The 17,408-nt window shown below is 37.0% G+C and overlaps 8 protein-coding genes across 8 annotated transcripts; 6 read left to right on the forward strand and 2 right to left on the reverse strand. All coding sequences in view use genetic code 12, as the record gives it.

Moving 5' to 3' along the window:
- Positions 1-155: 155 nt before the first annotated feature.
- DASC09_034010 (uncharacterized protein) lies at positions 156-3,698 on the forward strand (the record flags this gene model as incomplete). The annotated part of the gene is made up of 1 exon (XM_064997000.1): positions 156-3,698. One exon carries the CDS (start codon positions 156-158, stop codon positions 3,696-3,698), a length of 3,543 nt encoding a protein of 1,180 aa, XP_064853072.1.
- Positions 3,699-4,091: 393 nt separating this feature from the next.
- On the reverse strand, positions 4,092-5,543 carry DASC09_034020 (uncharacterized protein; the record flags this gene model as incomplete). The annotated part of the gene is made up of 1 exon (XM_064997001.1): positions 4,092-5,543. One exon carries the CDS (start codon positions 5,541-5,543, stop codon positions 4,092-4,094), a length of 1,452 nt encoding a protein of 483 aa, XP_064853073.1.
- Positions 5,544-6,202: 659 nt separating this feature from the next.
- On the reverse strand, positions 6,203-6,409 carry DASC09_034030 (uncharacterized protein; the record flags this gene model as incomplete). The annotated part of the gene is made up of 1 exon (XM_064997002.1): positions 6,203-6,409. The coding sequence occupies one exon, from the start codon at positions 6,407-6,409 to the stop codon at positions 6,203-6,205; it is 207 nt and encodes a 68-aa protein (XP_064853074.1).
- Positions 6,410-6,991: 582 nt separating this feature from the next.
- Positions 6,992-9,448, forward strand: AFG2 (AAA family ATPase AFG2; the record flags this gene model as incomplete). Its single annotated transcript, XM_064997003.1, has 1 exon — positions 6,992-9,448. The coding sequence occupies one exon, from the start codon at positions 6,992-6,994 to the stop codon at positions 9,446-9,448; it is 2,457 nt and encodes an 818-aa protein (XP_064853075.1).
- Positions 9,449-9,978: 530 nt separating this feature from the next.
- On the forward strand, positions 9,979-10,737 carry YPD1 (Ypd1p; the record flags this gene model as incomplete). The annotated part of the gene is made up of 1 exon (XM_064997004.1): positions 9,979-10,737. The coding sequence occupies one exon, from the start codon at positions 9,979-9,981 to the stop codon at positions 10,735-10,737; it is 759 nt and encodes a 252-aa protein (XP_064853076.1).
- A 2,608-nt stretch (positions 10,738-13,345) lies between these two features.
- DASC09_034060 (uncharacterized protein) lies at positions 13,346-13,537 on the forward strand (the record flags this gene model as incomplete). The annotated part of the gene is made up of 1 exon (XM_064997005.1): positions 13,346-13,537. The coding sequence occupies one exon, from the start codon at positions 13,346-13,348 to the stop codon at positions 13,535-13,537; it is 192 nt and encodes a 63-aa protein (XP_064853077.1).
- Positions 13,538-14,011: 474 nt separating this feature from the next.
- On the forward strand, positions 14,012-14,611 carry DASC09_034070 (flavodoxin-like fold family protein; the record flags this gene model as incomplete). The annotated part of the gene is made up of 1 exon (XM_064997006.1): positions 14,012-14,611. The coding sequence occupies one exon, from the start codon at positions 14,012-14,014 to the stop codon at positions 14,609-14,611; it is 600 nt and encodes a 199-aa protein (XP_064853078.1).
- A 455-nt stretch (positions 14,612-15,066) lies between these two features.
- On the forward strand, positions 15,067-17,235 carry ESF1 (pre-rRNA-processing protein ESF1; the record flags this gene model as incomplete). The annotated part of the gene is made up of 1 exon (XM_064997007.1): positions 15,067-17,235. One exon carries the CDS (start codon positions 15,067-15,069, stop codon positions 17,233-17,235), a length of 2,169 nt encoding a protein of 722 aa, XP_064853079.1.
- Positions 17,236-17,408: the final 173 nt, after the last annotated feature.

Consider the following 17,408-nt stretch of genomic DNA (forward strand, 5'->3'; position numbering starts at 1 on the left):
AGATGATGATCATGACGATGATGGTAGCATTGAGCGTTCACAGCTTTATGCAATGAGCAGTAAGAAAAAATACACCCAAAAAAAAAAAAAAAAAATTCAGGATGCGGATCAAAGTTAATCAGTTGACATAAACATAAAGCAGCATTGAGGCAGCGATGAGCGGGAAAAGGAAACCGTATGATGCGCTAATACACTTTTATAGAACGGCCAGAATATCCAATCTCAAGCATCCGCTAGAAAAATCAACGGTATTGACTAAATCCCCTGAAGACCTTAGGACCATCAGTTACAATGACATTGAGAAGCACGATCAACATTTGCAGGAATTTCGATTCAAGAAGTATCTACACCCCAGTATCAATCCTTTGAATTCCAAAAATAAAGTGAAAAAGTATCGAGATCAACTACAAAATGAACGGTATCATGATCAAGAAAGGATCACCAATCCGAAATTTGTGCCGTTGGCCATCACCAATAATGAATTTCTTGCCATGAAGCACTACAGAAACAAGGATGCTTCAAATAAGGGCGATGCCATGAATTCCAAATCTTTTGATATGAATTTGGCCTACAAGATTTTAATACAAGACGTTTTTTCTGTGGGGACAAGCTCTCAGGTAATGTTGCACCATTTTAGAAACGAGGATGTTACTAATGCGGTTGAATCATCACCAAGACTTCTTGACGAAGATGGTATCCCTTATATGGAAAAAGTAGATGATATCAGGAAAAAAATAAAGTCAAAAAAGACAGAAAATACCGGTTTCATTGGAAAACCCCTCTCCGTTGATTTTGAAGATGGCCCAGATAGCGATTTTTCGGATATTTTCAGTAAACCAAACGGTACACTACAAGACCCTGAAGCAAAGTTCCCACAAAGAAGTCCCATAGATTTTTTAAGAGTTCAATTGAGCAATAAGATAAGATATGATACTGCTCATAAGCAGACTAGTGATGAGTTATTAACACTTCTAAAAGAACGGATTGAGGCCAATAATTTGGAGAAGAAATCGGTATCAGAGGAATCAGCTAAGCAAGCAGTTACGGAATCAACAATAAAAAATAAGAATTACAGTGCTGTCGATGCTTGTTTCGTGCAAGAAACAGATCAAAAAGACTCAGTACCTGAAATGGTTGGATTAGAAAACGATACATACAAAATTTACTCTTTGGAGACCAGAGACACCGAAATTTTCTATAACCTTCCTAGCAAAAAGGAGTTTGTCAGCGAACCAGCTTACAATTATTTGATTGAGAAATGTTTTGGCTTTGAGTTTGATATAGATTCAAATATATCATCCAAAGCATACATCACGTCCCTATATCATATCTTCAATGTCAAGGCTATTGGCTTCACCAAAGATAATAAAGATTATGATACCCTTGTGTCAATGAGCCACATTATCCATCCAATCGATCCCACAAGAAAGCTTCCCTTGGTGAATATGAGTCGTGTTACAAATGTTGAATTTGTAAAGCTATATCATAGTACATTTAATGGCTCAATGCATGTTTTTTGTTTAGTTCCTGACGTATTTGAGCAAGACTTGAAAATTTGCGAACATTCTGAGTTGGAGCCTCGTTCAGGGAAAGACTTTGATTTGCCATTGGTTGATATGAATGGTGAGATTAATAGAGATCTTGTACCAGAAAGTTATAGAGATTTGAATACCAGAGATGAAATTATGAAAAAGATTATCAAAGACTTGAAACTCGAGTCGATCAGTGAATGTGCCGGTTTCTTGGGAAATCCAATAGACAATACCATTATAAGAGCAACAAAGACCTATTTAAAGCATGAAGCCACTGATGAGGAAATTTGTTTGACCGAGTACTCTAATGGCATAGAATTATTGTCGAACAAAGTAGTTAATATTCTTCTGACGGTAGATGGGTTTAAATCAATCATCAACCAGAAAATATTTTCATACGGTGGGTTCTTGGAGCACGCCAGACCTTCTATAATAGGGAATAAACAAGAAGAATTAATTTTGGATTCCTTAAATGTCGATACCTCAGACACCCGCTGCAATGAAAATAAAAAACAGCAACTTGAAATAGAAAAGAATTATGAATCTTTGGGCAAAAGGCTTGACGCTAAACATGTATTTCCAAAGCTCCCAAGAAAGAAATTCACATTAGTTCCGCAAATAATGTATGAGTCCGGGGGAGAATTGAAACCCCTCCCTTCATTTGATGTCAAAGAAATCTTTTGTCAGCCAAATTTCAATGATACAAGTAAAGAATATTTGAGCCTTGATTCTATAGATTCTCTCTTTACTAATGGCTCAACCAATGGTAAAAAAGGATTGAAGAACCTTGATGCCATAAGAGGAATGTTATTGAACGTGAATAGTAATAATCAAGTGATTATATCTGATGCAATGTTTGAGAAAGAGAAACGGTCTGTTGGAGCAATCGTTAATTTTTTTGAGTGGTACAGAAAGTATTATGAGAGTGATCCTAACAGGAAGATCAAGATGGATATCATGAGCCATGTGTGTCGTACAAGCCAATACGTTAGACCTTGGGATCTTTATATTGCTCAAAAAATTATGATACTAGTCAATAACTTTGAGAGTTCTTATGGTAGAAGAAGTTTGCAAGAAATGAACAAAGGCCTTGATGATTTCTTATATGATTATATATATGGGTATTTGGAGATGATCAAGAATGAGTTGTACTTCAACAAAAATTTTGACAACAAAGATCTCAGGGAAAGAAGGAAGATGATTTTCCATCTTCTTGGGAATGCTCTCTATCATTTCAGTAATACGCTATTCAAATTCAAGTACCCAAGACTCTCGAAATATTATTTTGATACTTCGAATTTCACGGCTGCTGATAAATTCACGACCTCGTCCCAAAGGAAAGAAGAGTATGACTTGGGTCATTTTTACATTTTCTTTGGCAAGGCGATGTCGGATATTAGATTGGATATTGTTTCAATCCTTGGGAAAAATTTCATCGACCCTAAAGAAAACTTGGTTGAAAATGATTTCAAATCGAATTTTTACCACAAAGTTGCCAATTTACCAAAGTCGATAACCGAAAAGATGAAGCATGTAACTAGTATCCAGGCTTTGAAAGGTCTGATAGCCTCTGCAGGTAATGTTCCAAATCTTAAGATGAAATATACCGTCAACAATGCTATTTCTCTATCTAAAGGTGCATCACTGGAATCAGTCCGTTCTGCAACTTTGTACAACACTTATCAAAAGGAAATGTTTGCTGCCACTGATAAGAACCCAATTTTATCAAAGAATGAATTCGTTCTTTATGTGGCGCTTAATCCTAATAAATCTACTAAGCGTCTGTCAGCGTTGGCCAATGATGTGGCTAAATCATTTAATAAGATCAAGCAATTTTTGTTCTCACCAGTGGTCCCAGTGTTTTACATGCATATTGATTCGTTCCATGTGCCAAAGAATTATCAGGTTGTCAGATATTATGATTTTGAATATACCATGGAAAATGGCGACAGCGATATGTTTAATGTCAAGGCTTACTTGTTGCAATATAAAGATTTGCATAGATACAGAGTATTGAAAGAATTGGTACATTCACCAGCCGCCTCTGATGAAATTGAAAAACATAAAGACAGTTTGGAAATCATGAAAAAATACAATAAAATAGCCTTTAATAGAAAATGGAATGGTAAAACCAATGAATCAGGGAACAAAAAAAACTATCAATGAAAAGAAAATTAAAAACTGCACATGTGCTTGCTGCTTGAGTCTCTTCAAACAAAAAAGAAATTGGATTATAGATTGTAAATAGAAATAATTTGTATAATATAAGACATGGTATTTGCTAAATGGCATTTTAGAGCTTTCTGGGATAGAAATATATTCTCCCATGTAAAAAAAAAAATAGTGTCAAAGCTGAAAGATGAATTTACCTAACTTTACATTCAAACAAAAAAAAATATTCAAGTATGAACCCTCCAATGGTAGAAGGAGTAATAAAATGAAAACATTTTATTCTAATTACAAAATAAATATAATACAAAAAGGCGTGTATATATATACCTTTCTTTTCTCTCTCTGGGACACGGGAAATATCCCACATCAGCCAAAATTATCAATAAATCATTTGTTTTTCAAAGATAATTCCAAAATCCCATTCTCACTTTTCAACAACTTCTCAACCACAAACTTGTATGCTTTCTTATCTCCACATGCCATCTTTACTAACCCAATTAACATGAAAAAAAGATTGCAATTGCTATCTATGATATTATCAAGCTTGGCCCTGCGTTGGTATTTATGGTACTTTTTCAAAGTAATCAATTTTTTTGTCTTGTGCAAATTACCTTTTCCAAACTTGTAATGACGCAAAAATCTTGGGGTGTAATGTACTGAATTGCGCAAAATTTTGACGTTCTTGAGATATGATGTCACATTTGGTTTGAACTTAAGAATCCATTTCGAATTTTTCCGTAATGGGTTAGGCATAAACATTTTTGATGATATCTTCAGCCTCGTTAGGTGATTCAATGTTAAGAACTCGTTGAATAATCTTGAGTTGGAAGAGTCTAGCATGATCAACCCGCCAACAAAATCGTCCTCCTTGTCCTTGCTATGGTTGAAATCATATCTATTGATCAATGACAAATCATAAATTTTATTGTATTCGGGAAACCTAAAGTCATATCTTCTTGTCTTCGGGATTCTCAGGTTGGCTTTATGATCCAAAAGATACCTTGACACGCTTAAATCGTACATACTTTTCCCCAACATGACAAGCTTTTCTGACGTAGTGATGGTGTTTCCAATATTGAAATCAAATGAGGTCAACGAGTCCATCGTCTTCTCAATCATGCGATTCGTCTCTGTATTGTCTTCACTTAATCGATACTCGGAGCTCAACCATGTCTTTATCCGATCTCGGACCTCGGAAATTTCCAATTTAATATCCAGCTCCTCCACTGCTCCAAACTCTGGGGTTTCAAATCGGTTGTCATAATGTTCTTTGATATATGATTTATCGTTGATCTCGTCAAAATCTAATAAACCAATGATCCGCGCCCGATTTTTCGCATCGATTATTTCCCGGGTGGTAAGATTCCTATGAGGAAATGACCTGAGTTTCCCAAATGCGCGTGAGGTCATGGATCTTCCCGGATGTTCCAATAATGATCCTATCTCATTATATTCTATCTTGGCGTTGGTCCAGGAACTGGGTGATTTCCCAATTGTACGTATCCCATTCTGCAAAGATTTCTGCAAATCAATACTATCACCAGTATTCCCGCTATCCTCGATACGTTGTTGATCATTCTCATTCAGCACCCGTTGATATTTACTGCAATCGTCAATTTCCACAATAGTTCTTCTAGACGTTCGTTTGCTTAGCGATTCGGGATTGGATATTAGAAAGTCATAAAAATTCGACGCAAGAGGTTTGAGAATACTAAACTGCCTGATGTCATTTGCGGGAGCAAAAATATTTTGAATTATCTTTCTGGGTAGTGCCGCTCGTGTAAAAGTACACATATATCGCTGGATTCGACTGTTATTTTGTAGTAAGCTTGTGAACATGTCTAATAAATCTCAGAAGCTCAGCAAGTTATCTCTTTTCCCTCTCTCACTCTGTCTCTCTTTTCCTTTCAATTTTGCTATTCTTGTTTATAAAAAAAAAAAAAATTATTTGCTAGTTTTTTCTATAATCAGCCAATAAGTTGGATATTAGTCAAAGATCTGAGAAAACTTCATAAATCTGTAAAATCCCTGATCTATTGGTTCCCCAATAATGAGAATTTTAATTTTTCAATTTTTCTATTGGAATTAAATGATCCGCCACAGTGGTGCAAAAAAAAATGCGCTGATCTATTTAGGAAGTTACTTATCTTTGTAAACGCTAATTCTCCTGACTTCTTAGAAGCATTGTGTGAAAAGACAAACCAATAAAAGAGAATTCAATAAAAGAGAAATCGATAAAATAGCACAAACAATTTCAAAAAGAAAAAAAAAAAAAAATGATTATACCTGCTTTTTTGAACTAGATACAGGATGCAGCATCAACTGCAACAATCTGAAATTAACATATCAGCTGTTGATGGAAAAAAAAACCAACACTCCTAAAGATCAACCTCTCCCCTCAAATACCTCGGAACATGAATCATTACATTAGTATTGAGCCCTCTAGGAACGCCAGACTGTGGTTATTCTTTCAAGAAGGTCGAGAATAATGAGGCATCTTATGATCCTGCCACAGAAACTATCAATGCTGAATGCTCTAATACCAAAACTCTGAGCCATGGGTAAAATAATCGGATAAAGAAAAGAACGTTAAAAATTATGGGGAAAAGTCCGAGCTTTCTCCAATGACAGTCAATCACAGTGAGGGTATCGTCTCTCAAGAAGAAGTTATCGAGAATGTATGGTAAAGAGTTTTTTGGGACCATTATTGGGTGATATCAATTAAAGGAAATAAAAATTCAATGCTCTTAAGGATCATCAAGCAGAATTTGAAGATCTGGAATCAAAATTGGATACAAAAATATCGGGCATTGAATGGGCAACGTTAAAGGGTCGGAAAGCATCCTCGAATACTGGATTATTTGGTATTTCATTTTTGGGTGTTATTCGAAGCCTGAAGAAATCTCGTACTAAGGTTTTTGATTTTTGTATATTAAATATGAAAGCCTTCAGGATATTATAGATTTTTTACCGTTGGGTCTCCTGTGACGAGCTTCCTAACACCAATTCAAATAAGAAGGTGGATTATTGACACTTTATATTCCGAGGGTCTAAAAAACGTGATGTGGAATAAATCTTTATGCATTGTGATGCGAGTGTGTTATGACAAGAAAATTTCTTCTGATAAAAATATATATTTCAACTCCCTTAAGGGTGTTGGTTTATATATATTTTTTGGTTGTCCCTTAAAGTGGTTGAAATATATAGTTAATAATTATTAACTGATTAAAGATTCTCAAAGGTTATCTAAACAATTAGGGATATAGAGAGAGAAAAAAAAAAAAAAGATGGCCCCAAAAGCATCTTCTTCAAAATCCTCGAAGGCAGCCACCCCTTCATCATCGGCGCCCACTAAGGCCCCAAAACCGCCTAAGGATTTCCTCACTAGGCCTTCTAAATCATCCTTGAAACATTCATCGAAAATCTACTTCCATCCCGAAGTTCTCAAACCATTGAACCTTTCCAGTGGTGATTTGATTAGAGTTTCGAAGTCTAGTACCGTTGGAGAAGGAGTTGTTGGGTTGGTAGGAGTAAATGATGGTAAGAATGATTCCATGAACGTGGTGGAAATCCTGAAATGTTTAAGACAGCTTGGAGGGTTCTATTTAGGTGACAGAGCGGTAGTGGAGAAAGTTGCTAGACAATTGGATTATGCGAAAAATGTGGTGGTTAGATTAAAATTGAGAGGGAATAAAAGGAGTTTGAATAACGATGATTTAAGCGAGAAATTTAAAGTGAAATTACAAAAGTTTTTAGGGGAAGTGGGAGTGTTGATGCCAGGAATGAGTTTCTCTAAATTTGAGTTAGTCGATGACTCAGGTAATGTGATTGGAGAAGTCGATATCAAAGTTGTGGATATCGATGTTACTATGGAAGATGTATTGAGTTGTAACCGCTCAAATGATAATAGTAATTTGCCAGATATCTCTAAACTTAGTATTCAAGAGGATTCTGGAGAAGATAGTGATGATGAGTTTGAGATTTTTGAACTGAGTAGTTCAAACAATGATAGATTAGTTTCTCTGGCGTTTTTGTATGATAGATCAAAATCCGCGATCGAAATATTTACCGAAAATTCTGAGTTGGAATCGACCAGCAGATACTTGTATAGCAAATATCCTAGCATTCCACAACTTCCAAAGCTTTCTACACTTGGGGGATTATCACATCAAGCATCAACTATTAAATATCTCGCAAAACTTACACTTCAAAAGCCAGAGATCTTCAGCCATTTCAATATTAAACCAAGCCGTGGTGTCTTACTTTACGGGCCGTCAGGTACCGGGAAAACCACAATCCTTAATTGTTTAGCCAATGAATTCTTCCATTCGGTGCATGTGGTGAGAATTGACGGTAGCGCGATCATCTCTAAATATTTAGGTGACGCAGAAACTAAATTGAAAGAATTATTTAATGAGGCAAGATTACATCAACCATCGATTATCTTGATGGATGAAATTGATTCGCTTGTCCCAGCGAGAAATGCCGGGGCTGGTGGTGAAGACACTGATATGAACGATACCCGGATTCTTGCCAGTTTGTTGAGTTTGTTGGACGGGTTGGAGAATTCGTGCCGGGTGGTGGTGGTTGCGGCGACCACTTCTGTCAATAGTGTTGATTTGGCATTAAGAAGACCAGGAAGGTTCGATAAAGAAATCGAAGTGGGGATCCCCGATGTCGATGCCAGAAGCGAGATTTTGCACAAGATGTTTGAGTCTATGGGCAAGGATGGTAACGGACTTACCGCTGAAGATATTGAGAAGATTGCCAGTGTTTCACATGGTTATGTTGGTGCTGACTTGGTGGCATTGATCAGAGAAGCGATTATGGTGGCGATCGGCAAGGGTAATAATAAGGTGATGATGGATGACATCAACGTGGCGCTCAATGAGATCAGACCAAGCGCGATGAAGGAGATTTTCTTGGAGATGCCAAAGGTTTATTGGAGTGATATTGGAGGGCAAGATGAGTTGAAACGGAAGTTGAAAGAAATGGTGCAGATGCCGTTAGAAGCAGCAGACACTTTCAAAAGGCTCGGGGTTGATGCGCCTAAAGGGGTGTTATTGTACGGTCCTCCGGGGTGTTCGAAGACGTTGACTGCGAAGGCGCTTGCCACGGAATCGGGGCTCAACTTTTTGGCGGTGAAGGGCCCAGAGATCTTCAACAAGTACGTTGGGGAGTCGGAGAAGGCGATCAGGGAGATTTTCAGAAAAGCCAGAGCTGCGTCTCCAAGCATTATATTTTTCGATGAGATCGACGCGATTTCCGGAGATCGAATGTTGGGAGAGGGTGGCAATAGTAGTGGCAGTGGGAGTAATGTCTTGACTACGTTGCTTAATGAGATCGATGGGGTCGAGGAGTTGAATGGGGTGATTATTGTGGGAGCCACGAACAAACCGGCGGCGATCGACCCAGCTTTGATGAGACCAGGGAGATTGGACCGACACATCTACGTGGGGCCTCCGGATTATCAAGGACGGTTGAAGATCTTACAGATGCGGACCAGGCAGTTTGGGATATCAAACGAGTACTTGGAGAAGATGGCCAAGAGGTTGGAGGGGTGCAGTGGTGCAGAGGTGGTGCTTGTTTGTCAAGAAGCGGGAATCAATGCGATCATGGAGGATAATGACGCCGATCGGGTGAACCAGGAACATTTCGAGGTGGTTGTGCAAGGGTTGAAGAGGGGCATCACCGAGGAGATGTTGGAGTACTACCGTGGGTTCAGCAGTGGTGAGCAGCAGTGATGATCTATATTATATGATGATGGTGATGATATAGCATAAGCATAATATATAACGTGGTGGAGTAATATATATACACCGGGTGGTTTGTATAAGGTTTTCCCCAATGACGTAATAAATAAAAAATTTTTAACGAGGAAAAAAAACCTTAAAATTGGAAGGCCGCCTCACGGGCTCCAAACACCCAGCGATTTGTTGTTTTTTTTATGCGCCAAAACCCACTTTCCTTACAGGTATTGCAAACTCACTGAGGAAAAAATTAATAGGAAAAAAAAAAAAAAAAATATCGGAAAATCGCCTTCTCATATATATATATATATATTTATCTATATCTATTTATTTTTTTCTGTGTTTGCCCCCTGTCTCTTTAGCTGTCTTATTCTTTATCTAATCTCTTGTTTCCTGAACTGTTAGGCAAAGCATAACTAACTACCATCCATCTCTCCCTCCACCCACCGCCCCTATAGAAAATATAACTTAGCTCATCTTTTTTGCCTAGCTATCTTGTTACTCCATCCAACCTCCCACTCATAATGGCCGCCGATATATCCCCTTCAGACTACAAGGACATAATAGACTGGGATGTCTTGGGTGAAATCATCTCCATGGATGAAGACAACCCTGAATTCTCCCAAAACTTGATCTCGACCTTCATCAACCAGGTATTAGACACCTTCCACAAAATCGACGACATCTTGTGCCAGATTATCCCAAACGACATTGACTACCAAAAATACTCCAACAAAATCTCCAATACAAACTACATAGACGTCCCTGATGAATTCAGCGAAATGGCCCAACCTCCACCACAACAGCAAAAATTCGATGATCTGGCCTTTGATACCGAATATACCACCGACATCACTCTCTCAAAAGAAATCCAGCATGAGTTGAAATTAAACGAAGAAAAAAACTTATCAAAAATAAAAAACCCAAAGAATATCAAGATTCAGTTGAACGGAATCAGTGAGCTCGGTCATTACATCAAGGGTTCCGCATCATCTTTAGGGTTTTACACTTTGCAAAAATACTGCGAAAGAATTCAAAACTACGGCAACTATTTGGACCATGACGGGTTTCAAGTTACCCCAGAAAATGATCAATATTTCAAAGATATCGACGCGAACTATGACGGATATTTGACAAGATTGACCGCTCGCGTCAACCCAACCAGTAAGGATAGTGATGAATTGTGGGTTTTCATGGTAAAGAATAGTTTGGACAATGCTAAGACTGAGTTTAACAAAATAAGAGACTTCCTTAGAAAGTACTACAAGGATGAAAGATTTTAAAGAATCTCTTTTCTGGCTCTGGATCTAATTTTTGTTTGCTTTTATTGTTCTTTTTCTTAGTAATATATCCCTTACTTTATCTGACTTCTCATAATTTCTACCAAAATTGTTACCATTTGACAACAATTGCCCCCTCCCTCTCTTCACTTCATTATTATTTTTTGGTTGTTATCATTTGTCCAAAATTTATCAACAATTAAAAATCTTACTTATTATTATCTTTTTTTTTTTTTTTGCTACTTGTTTTGGCATTTAATATCCATAATCGTTTATTCACTCATTTAATCATTCATTCATTCATTCATTCACTTATTCGCTCATTCATATTTCTGCTATATTTCATGTACAAAATCTTCTTCTTTATTTAATCAATTGAATTACTTTTTTCTTTATAATCTCTGCTATAGGTAGAACCTGTCATCAGTATTGCCTTTTTTTTTTGCGGTTTGTTTCTTCTTTTTTAAAAAAAAAAAAATGACTTTTCTTTTCCACAATCTGGCTTGTATTTTGATTCCATAGTCCCAAAATAACTTCAAGGTTTGCTCGTTATCGCATTCAAAAATACCTATCAAAGCAAAAAGGTACATACATATATTCAAAACAATTCATAGGAAATTGCTTATTGTTTTTTACTTTATACGTACCCCATAGAGTTAATATCATATCATGAATAACCGGAGTTATTGTCTTGCACTGCATTCCAGATTATGATCATGGCTTTTTCTTACCAGCCATTACGGAATCAAACATGAAGATTGTTTAGATAATTCTTTCGGTTACCCTGCAAAATGCGGCGGGACATTGCATTCACTAAAATTCAAGCCCAAGTAAATCTTCTGTTTAGATGATTATTTATGAAGAAAATGTTGTTCTATGATTAATTATTATTATATTTTTTTTTTTTTTGATGAGTGAAACAGAGTTCCTTAGCGTCAACTCGAACTCACCTATTTGACAGTCGTGAAGCATGTATGTATGTATATATACAAATACTTATGTCAGTAGACAACTAGCCTAATCGCAAACATCTTTATTATAAAAAGAAACAAACTCACATGAATCTCCATATGTGACAGTTAGAAGTCGATACATCGAGCACACAGAGATGATGAAGAAGATGATGTTTTTGTCCTGTTCTCACGTGCACTGTCTTCCATGCATACGCTACGCTGAGTACACATATCTTAGTCTTCACTTTTTTGGGTGGTTTGATCTGTACATTATATGTGGCCGTATAAACAGAATTTTTGATCTAGAATTTTTGTATTATCAACCTTTAAAAAGAAGAATTTTGTTTGTCTTGTGTGTGTGTGTGTGTTTTAGTTGTTTGTTTTTTTGTTATTTCAATTAGTCATTTCATTTCACTAAAAATTCATAAACAATAACAACCCAAGAGCAAAAATATTAAGTGAAATAATATCAATTGAGCAATCTTGTTTGACAAAAAAAGAAGAAGAAGAAGAAGAAAAAGAACCCAGTGCACAATAAAAGTCTATGTTTCAAAAATACGAATTTCTCTAATGGCGAGCTCCAATTGTTTCCATGGAATAGCAATCATTTGATTGACGCATTGCTTCTTCATATGTGTAGTACATATCACATCCTCAGAGTTCCATGAGGGAAATCTTAGGTCTAGAATACTACTGGTAAATAATAATACTCTCTTTTTTAGCTCAGCAAAAGGAACAACGCTCCGAAGTCTGAAAAAAAAAATTATGTCTTAGCCAAGAGAGCAAAGTAAACAAAAACAAACAAAAAAGAAACATCAAAGTAACCTTAATGTAATGTAAATTTTGGGGACCTTCAGTCGATATTCATTCATCCTTCATTGATTAGCAGAGGAAACAGAATTGGACAGGTTTATTATGTGTGTGTAGTTCAAGATACTCCGAGGAGAAAACCAGATCGTTGCGGTTTTGTAGTTGAACTCATTACAATGATAAGATTAGTTTGGGTCTGTCATATCAATTAATTTTCCTATATGTTTTATCTAGTTTACAAAATGAGCCATAGTTAAAGGATTTAGTAATCCTTTTGTATTTTAGTCTTCCTTCCTTACTAGTGGAAGCTCCTAACAATAGTTGGTGGTACCTCTTTTTTCACTTGCTGATATCAGTACTGAGAAATCGTAGATAGCAATCCTGTGCAACATCAGGCCATAACTGAGGTATACTCTGACAGTAAAGCAAATCACTACTCCTGGAAAAAATAAACAATAAATATTATTGAATAATATTTCGCAAAATGTGCCCACCCCCCTTGTTGAAAAGAATGATAGATAATTAAAAAGGAAAGTAAGGAGCAGGAGTTTCAAAGAAATAAATGAGACTGGAGAAAAACCTTTGGTTAACCAGAGAAGATTATTCAACTTAGCTGAAAGCTAGACAAGATATTTCATAATATGAAAAACAATGCAATGTATTGTTGGAAATGTTTTCATCAATTTTTGTTTTACATTTGCGGTTGACATTAAGGAATAAATGGGACAAAACCCCCACATAGTTTTAGCAATTGGGCGGAACCAGCAGGTTGGCAGAGATCATTATATATATAAATATATATACAAGTCTTTTAAAAATGAATATTTTTAAGGAATCAACTTCTACAAATGTCTATAGCCATCGATGAATACGATGAGCCATATCCAATTGGAATTTATAGAGGCATTGATTACTCAATATTAAACCCAGCAAAACAATTACTAACCAACCGACCAACCAAAAGATTGAGGAAAGAATCTTACGCAGAAGAACCTAATTCGAAAAACAAGCTTTCCCCTGGAGTCGTGGGCCCAAAATAAGCAAGAATACGTGATGAACCTCTGAAGCAATAAAACGTGTGGGAAAAAAAAAACCAACAACAACAATACGCATCAAAAAAAAAAAATACCCCAATAGTTTTCTCCCAAAAATAACCACATTAACCAAGAACAAGCTAGAAGAGAACACCACTTCCAATTACAAGAGTATCGTACAAGGCATTATTATTAATGGTACGTAGTATCAAAGATTGTAAATCATTAATAATGATCAGCAGTAATGATGAATAATATTTTTATATTATATAACAATTACACACCCCCCGCCTTACCATTTCATTCTTCACAATTATCTAAGGATTTGTAAGAGGACCCTGGGCTTCAAATCCTCCTGCCAGCCCACGCACAGGCACACATATATATAACGTCTCATCGCCCGATTAGTTTTCGTTTTTCCATCCCTTGTTTTTGATATTATTCAATAACCTTTAATCAATTCAAACCATCCCAATCACAATGACCAAGATCGCTATCATTTACTACTCTACTTACGGCCATGTCCTCACTTTGGCCAAGGCTGTCCAAGCTGGTGTTCAAACCGCTGGCGGTAAAGCTGACATTTTCCAAGTCCCTGAAACTTTGAGCGAATCCGTCTTGAAGGCCATCCACGCCCCAGAAAAGGACGCTTCTATTCCAATTGCCACTGTTGATACTTTGAAAGAATACGATGCCTTCTTGTTTGGTATTCCAACCAGATTCGGTAACTTCCCAGCCCAATGGAAATCCTTCTGGGATGCCACCGGTGGGTTGTGGGCCAGTGGTGCTTTGTACCACAAGCAAGCCGGTCTCTTTGTTTCCACCGGTACTCCAGGTGGTGGTCAAGAAACCACTGCCATCAACGCCATCTCCACTCTTGCTCACCACGGTATGATCTACGTCCCACTCGGTTACGGTGCTGCTTTCTCACAAATCACTTCTCTTGAAGAAATCCACGGTGGTTCCCCATGGGGTGCTGGTACTTTTGCCGGTGCTGACGGTAGCAGACAACCAACTAATCTTGAATTGGAAATCGCCACCATTCAAGGTAAGGAATTCTTCAAGGTTGTTTCCAAATAAATTTGCTATTGAAGAGAGAATGGCGGCCGCATCTTTACATTTATATTTATTTATTTATTTACTTGCTTCCCGAGTTTTATATGCCTGATACGTTAATAAATTTTTGATAAGTTAATAAGTCTTTGATACATGACTATTACATGATGTAAAGCGATTGATTGATTGATTGTGGTTTAGTCTTTGATTGGCCATACCTCCAAGCATTATTGTCGTATTGCTTTTTTTTGTTGGTTCCCTGGAAGGGCTGGAATTTGTGAGCGCTGCACTGCATGCTTCATGCATAATTCTGCCGAGTATCACATGGGCTCATCTTACAGATTTTTTTTTTTTTTTTTTTCTTGTGAAATTTTTCTTTTACTACAACATCTCTGTGCTATTTTAAACATTGGACAGAAAGACATACTCTTTTTCCATAGTTTTATTTCTTTAAAAATTTTTTTCTCAATTCAATAACAATGGGGAAAAACAATAAGAAAAGCGGAGCGGACTCCAATAAACCGAGTACCACCGATTCAAGATTCGCTGGGGCTTCTCATGATCCAAGATTTAGAATCCCAAAATCCAAGAACTTGAAAATCAAGTTGGATGATCGTTTCACCAAGTCTGATTTCACCAACAAGAAAGAGGTAGAAATTGACAAGTATGGGAGAAACTTGAAGGATTTGGATTTGGATGATAAGAATAAGGATTTTGACAGATACTATAAAGAGGCTGGTGAAGATGAGAGTGAAGAGGAAGAAAACAATGAAGATAGCGGGGAAGAAGAAGAAAACAGCGAAGATAGCCAAGAAGAAGAAGAAGAAGAAGAAGAAGAAGAAGAAGAAGAAGAAGAAGAAGAAGAAGAAGAAGAAGAAGAAGAAGAAGAAGAAGAAGGTGCCGCCAACTCAGTTATTGATCGTGCTCGTGGTGAAGGTGTGAGTTCAGAATCATCTAGTGATTCGGATTCTGACAGCGACTCTGATGATTCTGCAAATGAACTGGTCAGCGAAGGTGAAGAATTGGTCATTGAAGAAAATGAACCCGAAACCGGCGATCCAACTAGAAGATTGGCTCTTGTGAATATGGACTGGGATAACGTTCGTGCCGTGGACCTCATGGCAACTTTTAGCGGGTTTGCTAAAGGACAAGGGCATATTCGATCAATCACCATTTACCCAAGTGAATACGGAAAAGAAAAAATGGCCAAAGAAGAATTGGAAGGTCCAGCCAGAGAATTGTTTGCCAACAACAAGAAATCCAAAGGAAAAGCAGCGGATGATGACGACGAGGATTCTGATTCCGATAGTGATGTCGATTTGAACAACAAGTACGATGCTGATGGGAACCGTGAAAAGGCCATCAAGGAACTCTACGAAGAAGATGAAGGGGTCGAATATGATTCTAAGAACTTGCGTAAATACCAACTTCAACGACTCAGGTACTATTACGCAATCATTGATTGCGAGGACGTTGCCACCGCCAAAAAGATTTATGATAATTGTGATGGGCTTGAATTCGAAGCCACTGCCAATTTTTTTGATTTGCGATACGTTCCAGACGATACTGAATTCGACGATGATGACCAAAAAGATTTTTGTGATCGTGTTCCTGTGAATTACAAGCCGAAAATCGATTTCCAAACCTCGGCGTTACAACACTCTAAAGTGAAATTGACATGGGATGAAACCCCAACTGAAAGATTAGAAATGGCAACTAAGGCATTTAGTAACAGAGACATTGAAGATATGGATTTCAAAGCCTACTTGGCCACCGATAGTGAAGATAGTGGAGACGAAGGTAAAGAAGCTTCATCGGCTAAAAAGAACAAATTGAAGGAATTATTGCAAAATACCAAGATTGGCGATAAGAATTTGTTTGAAAGTAAAGGTGATGGTAGTGATAGCGAAGTGGATATGCAGATCACTTTTACTCCAGGTTTAGATGGAAAGAATCACCAAGAGGAAGAAGAAGACAAGGATGAAATTGAAGAATCGACAATCGACAAATATAAGCGTAGGGCCAAAGAACGTAGAAAGGCCAGAAAGGAACAGGTGAAGCAAGAAAAGAAGAAACAGAGCGGTGGTACTTTAGAAAGTGATTCCGAAGATGAAGAACCTAAGAAATCAAAGAAGAAAACCCATAACAAAAAGGATGATAAGGAAAAGTTGGCGGAACAAAGTAAATCCAAGGCAGAATTGGAACTCTTGATGATGGATGAGGAAAATGCCCAAGATGATAAGCAACACTTTGATTTGAAACATATCATGAAATCCGAAAAAAATAAGGGCAAAAAGAAGAAAAATAAGAGCAAGAATGTCGACGATGAATTCTTGCAAGATGATTTCAAGGCTGATTTGGAGGATGATAGATTCAAAGAAATTTTTGAAAACCAAGATTATGCCATTGATCCTAACCAGCCAGAATTCAAGAAGACTTCGACCATGATGAAGATCTTGGAAGAAAGAAACAAGAGAGTGACGGTTGATGATGATGAGGATGAGGACGCTGATGGTAAGAAGAAGTCAAAATCTAATAAGAGAAAGCATAAGCAAGATAATGGTGATGATAATAATAATAACAGTGCTAGCTCATTAGCTCAGAAGATTAAGAATAAGTACAAAAAGTCTAAAAAGAACAAGAAATGAAATTTCAAGAGCTAACATTATTTATTGTATATTATAAGAATTGAGTCCTTTTTTTTCTCCCTTTATTTAGCATTTTTATTGTTTGTAAATTCATTTCCACCCGCTTTTTGTATTGGATATAAAATTTTGGAAACTGTGACTATAAGAAGAAAGTGAGCACAAAATTTTAATCT

The sequence above is a fragment of the Saccharomycopsis crataegensis genome (genome assembly GCF_037102585.1).
Source record: "Saccharomycopsis crataegensis DNA, jcf7180000000084, whole genome shotgun sequence".
Classification (NCBI taxonomy): Eukaryota; Fungi; Ascomycota; class Saccharomycetes; order Ascoideales; family Saccharomycopsidaceae; genus Saccharomycopsis; species Saccharomycopsis crataegensis.